At 41.0% G+C, this 22354-nt stretch overlaps 2 protein-coding genes across 5 annotated transcripts in view; one reads left to right on the top strand and one right to left on the bottom strand.

The window, feature by feature from the left end:
- Positions 1–16585, top strand: part of LOC117271562 (abl interactor 1-like) — a 47867-nt gene extending 31282 nt beyond the window's left edge. For 2 of the 4 annotated variants that reach the window (XM_033649821.2, XM_033649820.2), the window contains 5 exons: positions 1879–1979; positions 2557–2772; positions 6097–6186; positions 12282–12467; positions 14144–16585. In XM_033649821.2, the coding sequence (XP_033505712.1) occupies positions 1879–1979; positions 2557–2772; positions 6097–6186; positions 12282–12467; positions 14144–14319 (769 nt within the window). In that variant the 3' untranslated portion in view covers positions 14320–16585. The remainder of the gene's footprint in view (positions 1–1878; positions 1980–2556; positions 2773–6096; positions 6187–12281; positions 12468–14143) is intronic. The other 2 variants (XM_033649823.2, XM_033649822.2) reach the window with 1 other exon arrangement.
- Positions 16586–19799: 3214 nt separating this feature from the next.
- The window catches only part of LOC117271563 (amyloid beta A4 precursor protein-binding family B member 1-interacting protein-like), a 33715-nt gene continuing 31160 nt past the window's right edge, over positions 19800–22354 (bottom strand). The window contains exon 13 of the mRNA XM_033649824.2: positions 19800–22351. Within this exon, the coding sequence (XP_033505715.2) occupies positions 22224–22351 (128 nt within the window). The 3' untranslated portion in view covers positions 19800–22223. The remainder of the gene's footprint in view (positions 22352–22354) is intronic.

The raw sequence follows: 22354 nt of genomic DNA, 5'->3' as shown, positions 1-22354 counted from the left end.
GTACGTACCGCAGCTGCCATTACAAAGTTCATACTGTTGCATGCGTTCCAATACTCATATTACCATACCATATAGTATGCCAGAAAAAGATTTCATAGCTCCCAATACATAGTATGTCAAATGCAGTATGCCAAAAATACCAGCATGTTCTACTACATCTGGTTCGATTTTACAGTATGCAAGCCAGCATGCTTCTCTGGCTATTCTGACCCACAGATGACAGCTCATTAACAGTTGTCAGAAGTTGCAACAATGGATGACAGCAAGTAACCTATGACCAGTGGAACAATAAATACAGGAATATTAATTGTTTAAGTGAACAAAATAATCATACATATTAAAAACAATAGGACATAACTGTGACATAACTGACAGAGAACTGCAGATGTAGTTTCACTGTGTTGAATATAATATGTTAGAATCTACAATCTGTGCAGTTATAACCTTAAGGTTAAACTACATACATTGCAAAGTAACAACTGCAGAGCTCTTCAGGGTATCTCCATCTCTGGTGATCCTGGTAAGTGGCATTATCTTCTACCCCCATGGTAACAAGATGGTGATAAGCAAGATGGTGAAAGTTCAGGGCGTAATGTTATGAGAAAGTAGTGTGTCCTACTCGTGTGCATACTGCATGCAACAATACATACTTTTTAAGGGCAGCTGCAGTACCTACTGAAAGTAAAAAGAAAAAGTATGTGATTCGGAACGCACCCTAAAAGAATTTTCCCAGTATAGCAGATAGTATGGGTAATGGAATGCACCATTCAGCCATCACTGATTTAAATTATTTACACCTGTGCTTTTCCTACTGTGACATGTCAACATGTCTGCTGTGGAAAAAAAGGCCTATTACCTGTGACTTGTCTCACTAGGAGGGCCCACACGCAGGTGTTTTCAGTGATGCCCAATTAGACCTGTCCTCAGGACTATGATAGCATGAACAGACCAGGCTTAACTGACTGACATGTCTTATCGTCTTTACACATATCTCTTGTACTTACCATACACTAGACGACTTTGAAAAGACTAGACAAGTCTGACACCCTTGACATGTAAAGACGATGTTAGTTTTTAGTCACAGACTGTAAGAATTTGCAAAGACTGGGCCACAGTTTGCAAGACTACAACTGCATTCCTTTAGAGATTATTTCCCATCCTGCTCCTGGTGAAAATATTACGCCAAACTCCCTTTAGGACACATGACACATTAACAATTCCTTATGTTTCTGCAAAACCACATAACTCTAGAATCACCAGATAAAAGGCATCACATGTCCACTGTATTCTTGTCAATTCGGCATCAATATAATTCATAAAGATAAACTGTGTTTGCGCACAATGTCTACCTTTTGGATTTTGCCACCTTAACTTGTATTTTCTTGTAATAACCTGCTTAAAACTTAATATGTAGGGTGACTTAAATTAATTGTCTCCAAGCATGATATTTATCTTATATCCCTTATCTGCCCCGGCTTGCTAATGATAACTACACTCATATTTCAAATTCAAGGCACTAGTGATTTGTTTAATGTACAATCCAGCATCTTCTAGTCAGAGCTTTTTAGATTTGAACACGATTCTTTATGAATTCAGAACAAGCCTTGGCTCTCGTTTTGTTTTTGTTACACTGTGTAACTGCAAATGTGACTGCGTGCTCTGAGATTAGTGCCCAGTATTCATGTGTGAATGTGCCAGACGGTGCACGCAGCACATCCACAGAGCTGTGAATCTGTTGCCACAGTGACAAGAATATTGTTATGACAGAATGACATATGAGGGAATAATGATAGGATGTCAAACGCTGTCGTGTAATTAAGTTTGTCTCACACATCCTCTAATGATCACCACTAAGACACTCTCTGTCTCTCTCTGCAGTGGCAGCAGTGGTGGAAGTGGCGGCAGGGAGAACAGCGGAGGCAGTGGAGTTGGTATTCCTTTAGCAGTTCCCACCCCATCCCCTCCCAGTATGGGGCAAGGTGAGTCCCAGCAGCTGTAGCCTCACTGCTCATCACAGGTGTCCACACTGCTGTTTACAGTAATGGATGTTTGCAGGCTCTGTGTGTCACTCTTTCAGTGGTGTTGACAGGTTCTCAGTGCAGTGAGTCCCTGGGATATGCTTATTCTCTTTCTGTCTCAGAAGAGTTTTAATGTTTTCTTATCAGTTATTGAGACTATGAACGAAACAGGATCTTGCATTGCACTAGTATATCATGATATACACAGTAAGAAAATGGTGGCTTATAGTTTATTAGTGTGGCTGCTGGAGCATCCACACTAATAAGCTATTAGTGTTTTAGCATAAAAGGGTTTTATGTTACTGTGTTTTTTTAATCTCTGTGGATTTGCAGTGTTGACTGAAGTAAACTGAATTTAAACACTTATATCAAACCAGCAGCAGCTCATTATTTTACTCACATTCTGCCTTGAAATATACTGAAGGTTAATGTAAACTATTCCAGAAACTACTGCTATTGTTTAAGTAAGTCAGCACTAAAAGTGAGTTATCAGGTGGAGGTTTTAAGGCTGCATAACCATGTCTCTCCTCTCCTGCAGTGGCGACATCCTCAGCCTCAGTGCCACAGGGCCCCGGCTTGGGTCCCATACCCATGTCCCAGTTTGGAACCATCTCCCGCCAGATCTCCCGCCACAACTCCTCCACCACCTCTTCGGCCTCTATGGTGTCGGCCACTGGCACCTACCGCCGTGCACCCTCCGTCTCCTCCCAGCAGCCCCACATCAACGGGGGTCCTGCCTACCCACAGAACTCAGGTAACTCAGGTTCAATGCATGTTTTCAGCAATAACGTGTGCATGTTATGGTTGGTGTGAAGCAATAGTCCCATCTAATCTGATAAAACTTGCATGAACAGTACATTTTGGACCCCTCTGCAGGGCCCACTAGATGGCACTTTTTGTTCAACAAAAGGTTGAAAGCGCACTGAATTGCCATTCTTTGAGCCTCTCTCTTTAAACCATGAGCGCCATCTAGTGGGCTCAGAAAATAAAGAAAAAGCTTCATGAGGCTTCATTTGGCCATCACTATCTGCAGTAGGTATCTAAAGGGCTGTTGTGGTGAAGGAATTTCCCTTGCAGTGATAAAGGGTGGCTAAACGGCACGATATACAGTATTACCACCACTTCTTGTTCTTTTTGCAGTGCTTCAGAAATAAGCTTTATTGTTAGGTTATAATTAGGTATATTATTGCTTTATAAATGATAAAGATGACATAGTTTTAAAACTAAATGCTTGTTTGTTAAATGCAGAACACAGAAAGGCAACAAGATGCAACAGGGGTGGCAGTATTTTTTTTTTTTTGCTGATATGGTCTGGTTACATCTGGTTGCTATGATACAGAATATCCACAGAAGTAAAAATGTCGTCACCATGGCTGTATGAAGACACATGGACACAGCATTGCAGGCGGGCCCCGTTCATTCCTATGCAAGTTGCTCAGTGGTGCATGAAGCCATAAAAGCTTGATTTTGGGGGTATAAAATTACCCTGATCTTCCACATTGTGGTGCCCATAGTGCAAATATACTATAGACGTCCGCTGGCCGAGCGGCTATCTCTGGTTGAATAAGGATCAAATGATCAAATCGTGTATGTCTTTTAGACTTTTGAAATGTTATCGGACCAGAAGCATCAAATTCTTGAAGCAAGTCTTTTGCAGGGCTGCAACGCCCCAAAAAAATGTATCCACTGATTTATAGATGTCTCTTCCCCAATGTAAGTCAATGGGAAGAAATCTTTTTGGGCTCTTTGGCTTCATGTGATGGACCCAGAAAGTGTAATTCCTCATCTGGCCACAATGAAAAACTGGTTTCAAAGCACGGCGCTGTTCCTGGGGGCTTGGTCAGCTCAAGCTAGAGAAGTGGTTCCCAACTGGTTGGTCGCAGTCCAAAAGTGGGTCTGGGTCCATTATAAATGGAATTGAAGTACGGTGAATTTCTGGCACAGAGCTTTTATTTTGAAATGCTGTAGAGTGAGTGACTAACAGACAGCTACTTGACAGAGACAGCAAACTAGCTCAACGACATGGCCAAATGCAAGTATAACGCTGAATGTATTCAACTGTGTGGACCTTGAACTAATGACTAAGGAGAGATGTGGACCCTGTTGCTGGACCAGTTGGGAACCACTGAGCTAGAGTACTTGCTCTGGATGACGGGAAGACTGAAGCACATAGAGAGGATGGACCCACCGGTTTGTGTGGGTTCAGTATTTGTCTACATTGTTGTTGTTCAGGGATGTGATGGTTGGTCTTAGTCTTATTTGTCCCGCCCCTCCTCCACTCTGATTGGTTTGGTGGGTAAAAAATGAGAGCAGCTGCAGTGTTTGACTTAAAGTTGAATATTTTCTAACTCTCAGCAACCAGAAAAAAGGCAAATGTGCAGCGCTCAGTGCAGAACAGACAGACGGCTGGTGCCTCATCACGCTGCTGGCATTTGTAGCAGAGTGTAAATACGTGGCGCTCCCATGAAAAAGGTAAAAAAAACACGCATAGCGGCTGTGGTAGTTGCGTGCCGTCCACTGTGGCTGGCTGGTCATAAGCAAGATTAGCAATATTGTGGTTATCACCAGAGACCTAGATATGTATAAAGTGGTGAGGAAGCTTGTATTAATGTAACCATCCATTCTTGGCAGTTGTCATTGTTTCAACTCCACAATCTATAATTATGTGAAACTGCCAAAAACTGTCCTCTGGGTCTAAAAGATATGCACTGGCTAGGCTCTTACTGTGGCTAATGAAAATGAATGATGAACCATAATTACTTAAGTCAGGGTTGTTGAAACCTTCCCACCTCAGCACTGCTGTGCTCAGTGTTTCATTACTGTTTGTATCTGAGTTATGACATTATCACTAAAGTCAGCTGTACAAGGCTTCATGTTTGGAAGAGACAGAGAGGCAGAACAGAGTAGACGACACATACAATAAATAGCTACTAGACAAGGGGAAACCCAGGACATATGCATATTCTCTGTCAGAAGAGTAGAATTTATTTTGGCAGGCATCACTCTGAGCCATTCTCCTCTAATGGCTTCTCCCTCTCAAAGGACGAGCATCTTCCTTGGCACAGAAGGAGGAGGCTGCCTGTCTCGTCTGAGAGGAGAAACAATGATGCAGAGCTGTATCAACCAGGGACTTAAACTGGGGCATCTTATGATCTCCGTGATTCCACTCATTGAAATTTAATTAAAGTGAAAGATACGTTCGGATTCCTGGCGAATATAATGGAAGTTCTACAGCACGAAAAGCTAGTGCCAGCACATGAGGGAGCTCATTGATCTCACGGGGCGTACCTTAGCTGTGGATGGATGTGGCTGTGTGGTGAGAGCAGGGTGGAATAATAAGACATTACTGCCCAGTGAGACTACAGACGCCCTTCCATTACATGCGATTTATGAGTCAGACCTGGCGTGCATGTGTGTGACATCATGTCTTTGAGTGAGGACAGCTGTGTTTGTCTGTTGGTGTTAAGACAATGCAACAAATAGCCTCATTTCAGAGGCAGAATATGGAGATTATGTAAATGCTCGGACTGCCAATAAAGTGTGTGATTGCACTAAATGCTGCATTTGATCCAGACATACCTCACTACTTCAGCATTTAATGAAATTACAGACGCTGCAGCTCTACCTGTAAATGCTTTTTTGAGATCTCTGCTTTGTTATTCCTACCACACACAGCGTCTGAGCTGTCACCCTGCCGCTGTCGTGTTTTTTGGGTTCCTGTAGTGCTTTGCAGCTCTGACACTGTACAGCCCTTGCTTTTGACGTAAAACGGATGCTGATGAGGTAGATTCTCAGACTGAGATGAGATGAATTCCTCTTTAGCCCAGCTTGAAAACTGCAGCACAAAGGAGCACTGATTGGAGTGTGTAAATGATTTGCTCAGCAATGCTTCCTGCACTATTTCGCTCACTCACAAGCTTTTTGTTTCTTTTTTTCCCCTCCTCTCTTTCCTCCATTCTGTATTTGGACTTCGTCTGTTTGCTCTTTCCTCATCATTGTCTGTCCCCCTGTCCACCACCTCCATCGCTCTCTGTCTCTCTGCTGCTTTGTCTGCCTCTCTTTGGTGTTGCTGCTCCAGTGTCTGTGGCTCCTCCGCCTCCTCCTCCAATGGTCCAGCTGACCCCACAGATCCCTCTGACCGGCTTTGTGGCCAGAATGCAGGAGAGCAGTAAGTAGAAAATCCATACCAAGATATGCATGTACACTCACTTAAGCAGACATGCATACATGAGTGTTACCAGATCCACTATATGCAGCACACACACAGCAGGGCTCAACAATAACAGCTGAAATACATGGGGAATGGATACGACGTGTCACGTCGGCAGGGAGGGTTTTATACCTGCTACACAGACTCCATCTTTGTAGCATCTGGTTACATGCCAGATTTTGTGCATATTGAATTTTGCCAACTGAGATATTATCTCAAAGATCAGGGCCGATCAAGGCGTTTAACTGATCGGGATCGGCTATATTGAGCTGTACAGAGGATCCGATCCTTTATTTAATGTCAGCTGGTGTTTTTTACTCATGAAGCTTTCATGCACAGCAATGCAATGAGTGCAGCCATCATCAACTCCCAAACTCTCTGCTGCTCCTCTCGACTTTGCTGAGCCCCCGTGCACGAGCAGGGACTGCGCACCACCCACGGCGACACCCACAAGTCATTAACAAAAGCAAAACACAGAATGAGACTGTGTATGTTAACTAACGGAGTTATGAGCACTAGTTTCATTTTAGCTCAGTGACAAACTGCCTGTTTGTCACCTATGGCATGTGGTGTGTCACCGCCCTGCTCGGGGGAGAGACAGACGACAACCACGCTCACCAAACTCAACAAAAGCCCCTCAAGCAAAAAGCCAGTAAGAGTAATTTCTTAATCAAGTCGTGCAAATAAGTCCAGACGATGACAGTAAATGCTGTCACGCGGCTCAGACACAGGCTGCACTGAAGCTATAAACACTGGAGGATAGGCTTGAGACAGTCGATTGATTTTAATAACTTGAAAGTACTTGAAGTGTGCACTCTGCAGATTCTCAATATTAAATGACTCAGATCAGGTTAGGGGCCAAAAAAAACTTGATCAAGACATCCGGAATTCATTTTAATCCTTTTTAAAAAGATAATTTAAAGCTGCGCCTAGAGAGAAAAAAACAAAAGACCAGCTGTGTAAATATAGCGTTAAAGTGCAACTCCCACAGGTCAGTATAGCAGCTTCGGTTGATTATATTGCAGTGGCAGACATGTTGTGCATGTCTGTGCCCCATGTATTTTGGCTGTAACGATTGCCTGGGCCAAATAAGATTCCACATCAGGCAGGTAAATCTAGCAACTCATTGGCCTGATTAGGCAGATGGTACAAAAGGACTCAACACAGTTTTTCAGGAGCTGATGATAGAAGCAGCTAAAGAGTGAGCCATCTCATTGCACAGTACTAATGAGGCACTCAAGAGAAAATGGTTGCGGGTAAAGACAAAGTTAATGAGCTGAAGTGCAACCAAGCATTTCAACTATCCTTGAAACAGGAGCTCAGATGGGTGACGTTAGAGCACAGTTGGGCACAAGTTCGAGAGCAAGGTGGATAAAACAGGGTTGTTTTTCTAGACAATTAACTTAAGTCTGCGTTGTTATTTGATAACTATAATAAATCATTTGCATTGAGGTAAAAACTGACTTTGAGGAAGTAGATTTCTGACCCTCTTGCCCCTATTGGGCAAGTGAAAAAAAAAGAACATTAAACCCTGCATATACACACTCAATTGTGCAGATACCTGCTGTGCATTTCCAAAAATCTCAGAATGTATTCTTAAAAAAAAATCCCATGCTTACAAAGATGACACGACACATTCACAACCACCTACTCACAGTCACATTCACTCCTACACACAAGCACAAACACATACACACAGTAGGTGGGGCTGGACAAAAAAACTTAAGTGACATACATTATAAATCTGACAACAGCTACAACAGCCGATGCCACGTAACGTGCCACGTAACGTGTTCAACCAGTGAGCATACAAGCAGCCTAAGAAGTGAGCCAGCATTACAAAGGAAATAAATGATGTATAAAAAATGTGACTGGCACATTTATCATCATCAGATCAGTAAACTGATCTCAGTAAAACAGGTCTTCATATATGCAGACATATAGCAACGTTGTTCATCACATCTTCCCTCACTGCTCTCCACACACTCTCTCACTCTCACACTCTTCTCTGCGGCTTGCTACACTCGGCGCACCTTTTCTTGAGCTGTATTCGGGGTCGAAGGGGGAGCACACGCACCTCGGATGACCGTCTGTTGCCATGGTGATGAATCACTGAAAGCGTGCGTCCTGCTCTGTCTGTCCACTGAGGAGAGAAAAATGTGACCTGATGCCGTGTCCTGATTCAACGTCCGCCTGTCTGCAGAGATGCAACTGTGTGGCGAGCTAACTGTCCGTATCTGTCTGGTCAAACTGCTGCATGCCACTGGATATGAGTCATACAGTCAGATAAGGAATGTTTATGGTCTTAAACTAATAATTAGCACATTTTTATATCAAAGATTATTAACTTATATCCATGAAGCTTTTACCTTAACCAAACAGCCAGTTTCTGGACAGGCTTTTCTCCCATTTTGCATTTGCTGCATCAGAATCAGGGATTAATATGTAAATAGAAGATTTGGGTAGTTAGTATGACCAGCAGTATCTGCCCCGACTGAACAAAGAAAAGACTGCCGCAGTCTAAATGAGGTCACAGCACTGAACACACTAATATTTAACAAGTGCAAAAACATCGCAACAATGAGCCAAGAAATGCTGATCTCATATAATACCACTTAAATACCAGATAGCACTTAAAAAGGGCACCCACACATGCTTTTTAAATGTTTTTTTTAATAGAGACTGCTTCCTTTTTCTGTCTGCCTCAGTTGTAATTTACTATTATTACAGTTTTTTTCCTTGAGAATGATTGATAAGATATACCTCTTGCCAACTACACAGCAGACTCCAGCTAAATGTAATGTATGCTGGGGTTTACACAGACCTTAAAGGGTTGTAATGGATTGGACCAATAAAATCTAAGACAGCTATTGTTATATATTGAAGCTTTTTCTGCTCTTAATGCTTAAACAGATTTGAAGTCAGTTGTTAGACCAGTAAAAAAAAAGGTACGTAAGCAGATTGGAATTGAAGAGATGCTTTAAATTCAGACCTCTGGTGCATTATTGCAGTTTGTTTAATTCAGGAGCAGGCTTATGAATTAGTTAGATAAGAGGTGCAGCTTTTCTTTTATCCCTGAACTTGTGGGTGTAAGCCTGCAGGGAGACTCGCTCCAGGAGGACGCTCATATCTTGAGCACAAATGTGTTTAAAGGACTGAAGACTGTAGCACCAGTGGATCAGTGTGTCAGGGCCAAGTCAAGCTTTTAAAATTGCACTTGGAGTAAAACACAGATCTGCCCAATATACCACCTCGTACTTGTGTGAACACGCAGAAGGAGACGATGGGTCTTTTTCTGCTGAACTTTTAGCCTTCAGACACATAAGCACCCGAGCTGTATGAGTAAACACACACAAAACTGTCTCAAGGGAATACTCGGGGTGTTTATTTTTCAAGTGTGCACTCAAAATGCCACTGCTAATTTCTCAGGGGAAAACTAAAATACAAATCAAACTTTGTGAATGTCTAAAAGTAACACTGGGTTCACATTTGATGCAGAAGTGCTTCAAAGTGAGCCAATTTTCCATGGAGCGTTGCCCACTTGTTTTCGGCGCCCATGTTAACCGATTGGACTGTTCACATTGGACACAGCGCTGCGCCAAGTGTCCTGGACAGCTTGCGATCTGCAGTGTTTCAGTGTCTGGTTTTCCAAGAGCTGCAGGCAAATTTGAGAAGAAAAAACACTGATATGTATTTTAAACTATATAAAGGCTATATTAGGTATGATATAAATGATCAATGATAGAATATGCTCCCCCTGCTTCCACATATTTGTAAGTTGTGTCAAAGCCAAGAGTGGGAGTTAGGTCAGTAACTAAATACATTTAATATTTCCACAAAAGTATTTCTCAAATCCAAGTAGTAGTAGTAGTTGCGTAGATGCTGTAGGATGAGAGTAGAAACGGCCCTAAGCTGCCCTCTAGTGAACATTTAAACACTGAAGTCTTCACAGTTACAAGATTCCTGAAGGTTTCTCTTGGTCTACGTCAGGCATATTTGACAGCCCTCGCGCCGATCAGTTCTATGTACAAATAAATACAATTTACAAAAACCTGAAGAAGAAAATCATGTGAATAACTGACATTTTGCCACAATAAATCCCCCAAACCTGCTGAGCGATTGTATCTCCATCCCTGAACCCCACAACCCACCAGTTTGTTTGAAAGGCATATTTTCTCTTAAAAATAAATAAATAAATAAATTAAAATTTCACCATTTATCACAGACAGACATTGTTAAAACAGAAATTGTTATCTTCGGATTTTTAAATTTCCAATGATCCATGAATGCATCATGTGTGATGAACAGTTCCTTCAAGGAAACGTAGCCATATCTAAGCTTCAAAATCACTTTTTTCTACATGTCTCATTTAAAATTTAGCCAAAAATAAACCATTGACACCAACTATTTCTGTAAAAAATATTGCTGAGACCAGCGGCCGTTAGTGATGGCCAAATGAAGCCTCATGAAGCATTTTCTTGATTTTCTGAGCCCACTAGGTGGCGCTTTTTGTTCAACAAAAGGTTGAAAGCACACTGAATTGCCATTCTTTGAGCCTCTCGCTTTAAACCATGAGTGCCATGTAGTGGGCTCAGAAAATAAAGAAAAAGCTTCATGGGGCTTCATTTGGCCATCGCTAGCGGTTGTGATGAAAATTCAGTGAAACTTTGACAGCAGACAGGACAGAGGTTGTAGGTAGAGGTTGTGTAATAAACTCCTTGTTATCTCTTAAGAACACCATTTCCCAGCAGCCCTAGGTTGATCATGTGTCACTTTATGGCTGCGTTAGTCTGTGCAGACCTCCAAAGCAGCAAGCAAGAAGTTCCTCTGTTCCCTTTATGTAGACTGGTGTGCATTTGTATGAACAAACCACACACACACACACACACACACACACACATATATGTATATCCTGATATTTCCAACACATCCTATCCAACTATTTTAAATACTGCTGTCCCTTCCTGGTTGTGGTAAATAAAGACCATTGTTGAGTCCCTGGATTGCCAGCGTATTCCTTCTAAACAAGGACGAATCAGGTGCTGCACGTTCCCACCAGCTGCTAGATGCACCCTGTGCTTAACAGGTTGTACTAATGTAAAAATAGTTAATGTAAATTGCGATGTAGAGAAAAAGAAGTTTTGAAAGTGTGGTGGCGCGTTGAGTCAAGTGTAAATACATAATGAGAAGGGAGATGTCCAACCCCACCAGGCCCTTTGCTTTCTGAAAATGTGGCCCGTTGAACAACATATACTGAACAAAAATAAACGCAGCACTTTTGTTTTTGCTCCCATTTTTCATGAGCTGGACTCAAAGATCTAAAACATTTTCTATATACACAAAAGACCATTTTAGAGTGGCCTTTTATTGTGGCCAGCCACACCTGTGCAATAATCATGCTCTCTAATCAGCATCTTGATATGCCACACCTGTGAGGTGGGATGGATTATCTCGGCAAAGGAGAAGTGCTCACTAACACAGATTTAGACAGATTTGTGAACAGTATTTGTGGGAAATGGTCTTTTGTGTGTATAGAAAATGTTTTAGATCTTTGAGTTCAGCTCATGAAAAATGGGAGCAAAAACAAAAGTGTTGCGTTTATATTTTTGTTCAGTGTAGTTGAACGATCCTGGTCTAGGTGATGGTTGTCAATATGAAACAGGTGACATGATAATACGTACACTCGTTTAAATCTAAAAATTGATGCTAGTTATCACTGAAGTATAGTCTCATTGTCCCTCTACATGGTGACATTTGTTGTTGCTGAAGATAGTTATAGGATCAAATTCTTATAACAGATTGCTTTTCCATGTTGCACTCTGACCCAATCCAGCCAATAAATAAATACAAGAGATTGTGGAAAAGTATTGAATTTTGGGAATGGAATATAAACACACACTCTGCTCTCCTGACCTCATCTGTCACTGCAGTACATTTCAAAATGTATCTCCAGCAGCAAACACATTATCTGTGCACTCTCTCTTGCTTTTTTCTCATTTAATTTTCCCGTCTTGTCTGATTCTAAATCTCCTTCACTGTTTGTCCTCTTTCAGTAACAGACAGCCCCGCCCCGCCTCCTCCGCCTCCCCCAGAGGACATGGGTGTGTTTGAGGAGCCCTCTCCCCCTCCTCCTCCTCCACCTGTGGACTATGAGGAAGAGGAGGCCGCAGTGGTTCATTACAGCGATCCCTACGCTGACGGAGACCCCCACTGGGCCCCCAAGGTTTATTTAGAGAAAGGTTAGTGACAGTTTTCCACTTTACTTGATCTTAAATATTAAAAAAAAACTATTTTAAGGGCAGGGCCATCTGCGCTGATGCCTTCACCTTGCACACACGCCGTTCACTGACAGTGGATGCATGGGGGTTGAGAAGAGTGTTAACTTAGCAAAGACACAGGCAAAAAAAAAAAAGCTACCATCATACATACATAGATTCCTATTCTATGGGAAAGGCTGAATAACACTAACTAACTGATCAGAGGCAGCGGTAGACCAGAAACTCCTTGTGTTCTGCGAGGCAAAATTACTGTTTCTGTCAAAAGAGTCTGGTGGCTGTGGACGGGAGCAGCAGCAGAACATGTTTAAGCCACTTAAAAAAAGGACCAACCAAAAAACAACAACATCAGTTTAAGTGTACACTGTATTTAGATTATTTCATGGCTTCACCTTGCCGTCTGACAGCTCTTTCCAAGGGGGAACTGAAGCCATTATATTGCTGTCTTCAAAGCCACCAGACTCCATTGAGAAAACCAGTAATTTTACCTCACAGCACACAGGAGTTGCTGGTCTACCGCCGACTTGCTTGTTTAGTTTGTTTGTGTTGTTGTGTGATTTTCGGCAGAGCTAATGTGGCATTCACAGTGACAATGACTGTGTTTACAAGGTCTTTAGTATCCCGGTTTTGATTGGATTTTTTAAGTATCCCGTTTTTGTGTTTGTGCATGTAAACGCCATATCCCGAATTCAGAAACCGGGTTATGCCCTTTTCCCGGTTTCAAGAAACCCAGTTTTGCCACCTGGAGTACTCTGATAGAAGCCGGGATACTGGAGCATGTATGCACCTTATCCCGGTTTCATGAATGGTTCAACCATTCAACCTACGTCACACAGCCGGCTGAAGGATGCCCTACTCATTCTGAAGTTTTCTCTCCACTCTGAATCTGTAAACTCCATGAGAACGATCCTCTCCCACCAGTCACGGCTACGTCTTTTCATCCACTGTTGCCTTGTATTGTGCGGTGGCAGTAACAGCCGAATGCCTATCAAAATTGGTGACGTATTCAATATTTGTTGTCACTCTCTCCTCCCATTGCTGAAGATGAAGTGGATGAGCCATAGCTGTAATGTGACGTGAGTATTTACTAACGCTAAGCCCCTAGAAGCCACAGAGGTCTCATTTTTGTCTTACTTGTAAATATAATAAATATATCACATTTCCCGCTCAATCTGTTGTAAACAAAAGACGTAAAAGACGTAACACACGCCTGCGCAGATAGGGCGCAGTGATCAGAAAACGGGTTACTGGTATTTATCATGTATACAGGGATATGAATAACCAGGTTTCTCTGTGTTCCATGTAAACATCATATCCCGGATATGCTCAAAGCCGGGATAAGCCTCAAAACCGGGATACTAAAGACCTTGTAAACACAGTCAATATGTGGGTTTATATGTAGCAGCAACATCATGTGGAAACCTGCGTCAGGTCATGTGGGAGAAAGTTTTCAGAAGGGCTCAGAAAAATAGCATTTTGACGCTGAAAGATATGTACTTCGACCAAAATTTGAATTTTCAGATTTGAATACATAAGAAACACTACTGGAAAACTACAGAACGATGTAGGAACCTCATACTAACAATGGAGCCGCCCTGTAAATTTGGTTTGTAATGACAACTTTCTGTTATTTCTCCCAGTTGTGGCCATCTATGACTACAGCAAGGACAAGGAGGATGAGCTGTCCTTCATGGAAGGAGCCATCATCTACATAATCAAGAAAAACGATGACGGCTGGTTCGAAGGTGTCTGTAACGGCGTCACCGGACTCTTCCCAGGAAACTACGTCGAGTCGATCATGCACTATGCTGACTAAAAAATTAAAAAAACACCCAGAATGGCACTGCAGTTTTGAACAGAGGTAAAACCGTGAAGATGTACAGATGTGTGCGGTCCAGCAACTGCAGCTCATACAGCCCCCATTTTTAATGAATTGCCATGGTGGATTTACAAATGGTTTTTCTTTTGGGGGGGCTTGTGCTTGCACGGTTTTGTTATGCTCAAGAAAAAAATAAATAAAAAAAGATAAAAGTGTCGCACAAAGAAGGAGGGTGCTGAAGCTTCAGACCGGGGTCTGTTAGTTTACACTGTGGACGAAAGGGAGGAGATAAAGGCCTTTATGCTGCCGCTGTTACATCGTGGTGGTTGGGTAGCACTTTTCAAACTATAACAGTCACATTTTGCCTCACAAGAAATTACAGAATAATTTCAAAGAATGCCAAGTAAATCTAGATTTAGTGTTAATTGGTGTATGTGCAGCCAACATGTCCAGTATTTACAGTATGCAGTAGATCCAGACAGTGAAGTATTACTAGGATTTCATCAATAGATGAGGCAATGTAGCATTCTTTAGATAAAATGGTGTGCAGACGCTCCTACCCGTTTATTTGCACTGTAGACCAGCAGACCAACCCTTCCCTCCTTTCAAAAACATCCATCTTACCTTATACAAAAAAAATTAAAAGGACAAACAGACATCAACAAGTGCATTAGGACACGACTGAATGTTCAATGCCGTCGATGTCCGAATCACAAGATGTTAAAGGGGGAACAAAAGCAACCTTGAGTTGTGTATTGACTATGCTCTGTGTTGGTGGGGATGTATGGAAGACCATTTCCGCCAGAAAAAGACCCTGTGAGTCATTATAATGAGAAACTTTCTCAAAATAAAGTTATTGTCTTAAAAAATGTCTTAATATCTCAAAAAAAATGACTTAGTATCTTGAAATTATGAAGTAGTATCTCAAAATACCAAGGTAGTTTTGCATAATAATGACTTTGTAGTGGAAATGAGAGTCTCAAAAATAATGAGGTAGTATCTCAAAATAATGAACTAGTATCAAAATAATGAGGTAGTATCTCGAAAGTTGAATTAGTTTCTCAAAATAATGAACTAGTATCAAAATAATGAGGTAGTATCTCGAAAGTTGAATTAGTTTCTCAAAATAATGAACTAGTATCAAAATAATGAGGTAGTATCTCAAAATTACAAATTAGTATCTCAAAATAATGAGTTGCTTTCTCAAAATAACAATGTAGTATATCAAAATAATAAGTCAGTATCTCAAAATATTAAATTACTATCTCAAAAATAATGAGGTAGTATCTCAAAATAACGAGCTAGTATCCCAAAATAATGAGGCAGTATCTCAAAATGAGTAAGTATCTCAAAAAAAGGAGGAAATATCTCAAGCTAACGAGGTAGTATCTCAAAATAACGAGGTAGCATCTCAAAATAATGATGTAGAGTCTCAGAATAATTCTTTAGTATCTCAAAATAATGAGTTTGAGTCTCAAGATAACAAGTTCGTATTCCAAATAATGAATAAGTATCTCAAAATAACAAGGTAGTATCTCAAAATGAGGTAATATCTCAAAATAATAAATTAGATTCAAAATAATGAGATAGTATCTCAAAATAATGAGTTAGTATCTATAGTATAGCAAGTTAGCATTCCAAATAATGAATTAGTATCTCAAAATAATGAGGTAGTATCTCAAAATGAGGGAATATCTCAAAGACAATGAGGATATATCTTATAATAAGTTGAATCCCAAAATAATGATTATCGAGTTATTATCTCAAAAATATTGAATTAGTTCCTCAAGATAATGAGGAAGTATCTCAAAATAACGAGGTAATAGCTCAAAAATAATGAGGTACGATCTCAAAGATAATGAGGTTATATCTCATAATAAGTTGAATCCCAAAATAATTAATTAGTATCTCAAAATAATTAATTAGTCTTTCAAAATAACAATGTAGTATCTCAAAAATAACAAGTTAGTATCTCAAAATGAGATCGTATGCTGAGATAATAAGTATCCCAAAATAATTAATTAGTATCTCAAAATAATGAGGTAATATTTCAAAAAATATATGAAAACTTTTAAAAAGAGCTTAGCCTCTCAAAGTCATTGAGATATGCAAGTCATTATTTTGAGAAAGTTTCTCATCGTACTGACTGACAGGATCTTTTTCTTGGATCACACTGGCAGAAATGGGCTTCCACAGCTGATGCTGTTAAAAAGGGTGAACTGAGTGTATAGAATGCATTACAAAAAAAGACAAGTTTCTTCTTTCTGGTGGAGTTTCTTTCTGTTCTCTAACTTGTATATAAACTGTAACGTGAGACGCTGCCAGTACAGTACATTTGTCAGTTAGTGTGTTTCACCTGTGAGTTTCCATCAGCGTCAGTGGAGGTGATGCCAAGATTGGATGTTTTACATTTTGTTTCTTTTTTTTACTTGAATATTAATTTTATCCATCACTCACAGTGCCATTTTAACTTTATCGAGGGCAAAGTGGCCGTGTATAAACATTTTTCTATGTTCAGTCACAACTATATCATTTTGATCACTATATTCAGTGATGCTGTCCAGCTACTGTAGCAGAGCTTTGAGATTGCTTCGAGATGTGAAGCAGAGGAAGGACTAACCTGTATGTTTCATGTTGTTTTCCATTGTGTCGGAATAGCTGCACTGATTAGTTATCAACAACTGTGATGACTGTGATGACTTAATGATTTCCGTCATTGCTTTGATTTTTACACAAGAGTTGTGATCCAGAAGTGTCAACTAACCTTTACACTTGTTCTTTCAGTGGTTGCTGGTGTGGTGCTTTACATTGGTGCTCAATAACCATAATCACCAACCCAAACAACCTCAAACCAAGACTGCGCTACAAACTGCAGAAATGTAACAAGGGAGTTTAGTCTCATTACTTTGTTCCAGAGGGTGAACATATATCAGATTCAATCACCTCTGCATTTTAGTGAATGTAGGCAACCCAGTGGTAATGTACTAAAGCTCGATTCAGTCTGCTGCTTACAGTATGTTTTGTCTGTCTACACACAGATAAACAGTCTGTGCTGCGTATGAATGACACCTGCCAACTGCAGTGAAGGAATGAATTGCAATCCTGAGGTCTTAAAAACAGTGCCGATATATGAAGACTTCTCTTCTGATTTCTACTACTTTTGTAAAATAAGATGCCTGTTCTTGCAAAGTGATTGTTGGTGCAAGTGATGCCGGGTTCAGACTACACGACATGTTTGCCCGTCCTGACGATCACTATGTCGGATGAGGTGATTACAGAGTCATAAAATCTTGCCTGGCGTGACAGACTACAAGTTAGTCCACGACCAGTCATCTTACATGACGTGTGTGATGTCTAGTGTTCTTGTCCTATTATTACTAGTAGTATTGCAGCCATAAAAGCTTTTTTTCCCCCACAGACCGCCATTGTAAAAGACTTGTCTGTAAAGCTGTTGACAGGACACCTCAAACTACAAACAAGGTCAAGTACGACTCTTTATATTCTGAATTTTTGAGCCATGCTGGTTTTATATTTGTAAAACTTTCCTCAAGCCAAGAAAAGCGATTTAAAAATCTGTCGTCATCACAGTGTAAACTCTATGAGCCAAGCAGGAACTTGTGGCCCCGGCCAACAGGAGAATCACTACTGTGCATATTCAGTGGGCCATATACAACAGAAGGCAGGTGTACGTGCCAGACGAGCAATTCCAGTGGAATGAATAGGTGCCATCTCAGTGTCTGGTATTTAGGTATTATTAATATCTATGTTTTAGTCACTGTGGCTGTTCATGTCCCAGCCAAACTGTTTTTGTAGTAACGTAAAAAGTGCCGTCAGATGACAGGAGCTATATTTGAAGTACCGTGCAAGTGACTGAATTCTCCGCAACAAATTCCTGCAAGTGTTTCACAATAAAAGCCTGTTTAGAAAATGAAGGGATTCTCTCCACCGAAGGGATGAGGGGCTTTTAATTTCAAATGGAGACAGGAAGTGTTGAGTTTGAAATGACAGCATGATGCGTTAAATTTAACAGGGCAAACAGGAAGGGATTAAAAGTAGAAACATACAGAGGGAATGAGAAATAAAGGCCTGTGTCTAATGAAGTTTCAAATAAAGTTGGTACCCTCTGTAGTTGTTCTAAGTAAAGGTTTAGACACCATTTGGGATTATTATGGTGAATTAGCACTCTTTGCTAGCTTGATGCTAACTGCAGTACTCATCAGGTTGCTGAAGTGTCGCTGCTGTTTCATGCCAGCATTTTTCCTTTTTTACTCTGTGTGGTAACATCTCAAGAGGACATATCCAAAAGGTTGGGGTATTGTTGCCTCACAGTTGTCTACAGTGGCACATCGCTGTGTTCTTATTGGTCAAAGTGATGGCTGTGATGGAAAGAGTCGTGGAAGAAGAAAGAAAAAGAAAATCAAACATGCTAGTCTTTCTGTTGGAATGCTGTGAGGTGTCCCAGACATGGCGTTGGTTGTTGTCGACTACGACGCACTACACAGGATAAAACGATTTATTATCGCAAACGTCACTCACTGTCGTTCACGATCTGAGCTGACACCGAAGGACAGCTGCGTCAGGCTAAAATCAGGCTGATATCCTGTAGTCTGAACCCGGCATTAAAACCCGCTGTCAGATACCACTGAAGCTAATGTTTATCTCAGATGCTTGTAACAAGTCACATAAACAAACATAATCATATGTACTTTGGGAGTAATGGGCATTGAACACAAACTTTTATTTTGAAATGACACAGACTTCCTGATGTTGTGAGGGGGATTTTATCCAGCGGTAACATTTTCAGGTTTCCACACAGATCAGAAAAGACAACGACTCGGTCATATGAACAGTATTCATTGTGCATGAAAGTATCGTCATTACAGTGAATGATTTGCCACTACATCCCATTCTTGATTGTATTTTTTCCATCATGAGGTAATTTTTTGTGAGAAAACAACTTTTTCTACCTAGCGTATTTCTAGCTTTGCATTCAACTTGTTTTTGTGTGTCGGAGACTGCTGAGGAAGGCTCGCTAGCAGTTTGTACGTAAAGGATTTATTTATACTTTTTTCAGAGAGAAATCATGAGACAACCACTGACGTGCAGAACTTTGTAATGTTTACCACTTAACGTTTAGCATTTCAGGGCATCACAGGTCAAGGCGCCTTTCTTTGATGTGTGTTTTCTTAATGAGAAACATGGGGGGGGAAAAAAAAATCAGTAACTTAAATGTTCATGGGAACAGAATCCAATATTTGTCTTCTCCTCTCAGTTTGTACATATGATGTGTTCATTGAAATTTATGTACAGTCTTTTTGTAATAAACAGCTCATTGAAACAATGAACACAGCTGTGTGTTTTGTGTGTCGTAAAGTTTGACAGATTTATTTCACATAAAACATCATAAAATACACATAATACTGCTTCACCTGGCCATCGCTAGCTCACTGGGTAGAGTGTGTACCATTAAAGGGACCTATAAAGGATAGTATGGATCTTTTCAAGTGGGGTTGTATGAGGTGCTCATTCATAGTCAGTGTATTACCTACAGTAGATGTCAGTCAGCACGCCCCCAGTCTGGCGAAGCAGGCAAGAGTAACACCACATACTGCTGTTGATGGGGGCCACAGTGTTTGCTATCTTGAGAATATTTTCAGCACTTAACTCTCCCGTCAGACAGCGATTTCTGACGAGGAGCTGAAGCTGTTACATGGCTCTCTTCAAAGCCAGACATGGGAGCTGCTGCCTCGATCATTTAGGGCTTTTTCATTTCAGGTCCGATTAATGCCCTCCATGCATGAGTACCATTTACCACCCTCCACTCCACTCTCACATTAGCAATGTTGTTCCGTACCCGAGTACACTTGCGTCATCATCTATATGACATTTTTGCTAAGCTACAGTGAAGAAAAGTTTGCTGCAGACGACACTACTGCCTCAGGGACTGTCATCTGCAGGGGCCTGTGAAGTAGTGATGGCCAAATGAAGCCTCATGACGAGCCCACTAGATGGTGCTCTGGGTTTAAAGAGAGAGGCTCAAAGAATGGCAATTCAGTGTATTTTCAACCTTTTGTTGAACAATAAGTGCCATCAAGTGGGCTCAGAATATACAGAAAATGCTTCATGAGGCTTCATTTGGCCATCACTACCTGTGGAGTAGGCAAAGCTTTGCTCTTGCAGTTTGATACAGAGGCATTAGCATTATATTCTTCTCAAGATGGTGCTGCACTAGTGGCAGCTTGTTACAGCCTCGTCCCGTCTCATCTTGTCTCTTCTCTTGACTGTTTTATTACCGGTAAAAACTCCTTGCAGTTGTGTCAAATAACAGCCTGCTTCCGAGTTTTGGTATAGTTGGTGTTCACACCAGAGGGGTAATGTAGGAGAGTACATATTAATAGTACTTGAGACCACCTGTGCCCGAGTACGGTACACAGTGTTCACACTTATAAAATGAAATGTATTCCATGCCTGGGTCCCTGATGTGAAAGCCCTCTGTTTATGTTATTGTGTGTCTTGGACAATTAAAAGAGTCGGTTTGGATTGACCAAAGTCACACTGTAACACAAACTAAGTGATGGAGGCAGCGGTAGACCAGCAGCTCCCGGGTTCGGCGAGCTGAAATTTTTGTCAATGGAGTCTGGTGGCTCTGACAAGAGCGTAGATGGGGAAGTCGGAAAGGGCTGTCTGACAGTAAAGTAAAGCAGCAAAAATATTCTAATTATGGGGTACAATTATACTGATTCCGATTTTTAGGTGGCTAAAATATGTTTTGATGCTGCCGTCATCCACAGCAGCACATTGCTCACCTTCCATGGCAGTACTCTAGCCTGCTTCTCCAAACTGAGGGTTGTGCCGACCACCATCTACCATAGGTAATATACAGACTATGGATAAGAACTCATCACAGAGGTGGAGTTTCGAGTCTGGCCTTTTGCTGCATGCCATCTGCCCTTTCACTCCCCTGCCGTTATTGTCTCTCTCCGTCACTATAATAATAGAAAAAATCTTTAAAAAACCTATAGACAGGTGCAAATACAGAATCCATTTAATCACCAAAGAAGTAAAACAAAAGGACATCACTCAGTTAATTTGTGCAAGTTCCCTGCTATGAGACTATTTGCTGGCTGTTTCTTTATAGCCTGCTTTTAATTCCTCATTGCTTCAATTACTTTCAGAGATATTAGAAGTTTATTCCATTCAATTGCAGCTGTGTTTAAAAGTAGTTTGAAAATATTTGCCCACTAAACTCTTGAATCTCAAAAGGATTAAAGCGGTTGCCTCTGATTGTCTCTGGAAGTTGTAATAAATATGCTGAATCAAGATGAGTAGAAAGAGGTAACTTTAACACAACCCTGATATACATGTGTTGGTACTCTGGACTTTATTTTTGATGCACCGCGGTGTACTATCACACCAGGAGGTGGCAGCACAGTCAAAGTGGCATTGAATTAATACTATGACTAGTGTCTCTAGTGTTGATCTGTGCAACATCTCTGTCTTTCTTATCAAGGATTTAGACCAGCCATGGCCTCCCCTGATAGATGTTTACTGTACATCCTCAATAGTTCTGTGTCCTTTGCTAAAATAATTTCTACCTTTACCTTAATTTTTAGGGTCTTTCCTAGTTGCTTGAACAGGTGCAAAAAAATTATACCTTGCAGGGACTTTGTCCAAAACCAAATAAATAGTATTATACATCTGAGAATAAGTAAAAGCTTTTTAATTTTCTTTGCATCATGGTCTTGTAACACTACTACTACTACATGTTTGTGCATTACTGACATCATATTATTGGCTCCAGGTTGGATATTTGTCCAGACGTGTGCACATGGGAGGCTAAATGGGCTAAATCCAGCTAACTGAAGTTAACCATGATGCACATCAGAAGGTGAAGATGTGTCTCAAACTTGCGTGTGTCCAGGAGGAGGAGGGATGAAGTCAGGTGGTGGCTCATCTTCAACATTTGTGATTTTGGGTGGAGCTGGACCCGGACGTGGGCTGCTCTGAGGGGCATTAATGTTACATCTGTCTG

Source organism: Epinephelus lanceolatus, chromosome 12 (genome assembly GCF_041903045.1).
Source record: "Epinephelus lanceolatus isolate andai-2023 chromosome 12, ASM4190304v1, whole genome shotgun sequence".
Lineage (NCBI taxonomy): Eukaryota > Metazoa > Chordata > Actinopteri > Perciformes > Serranidae > Epinephelus > Epinephelus lanceolatus.
Note: the sequence above shows the minus strand (reverse complement) of the source record. Positions and strands in the feature narration are given on the sequence as shown.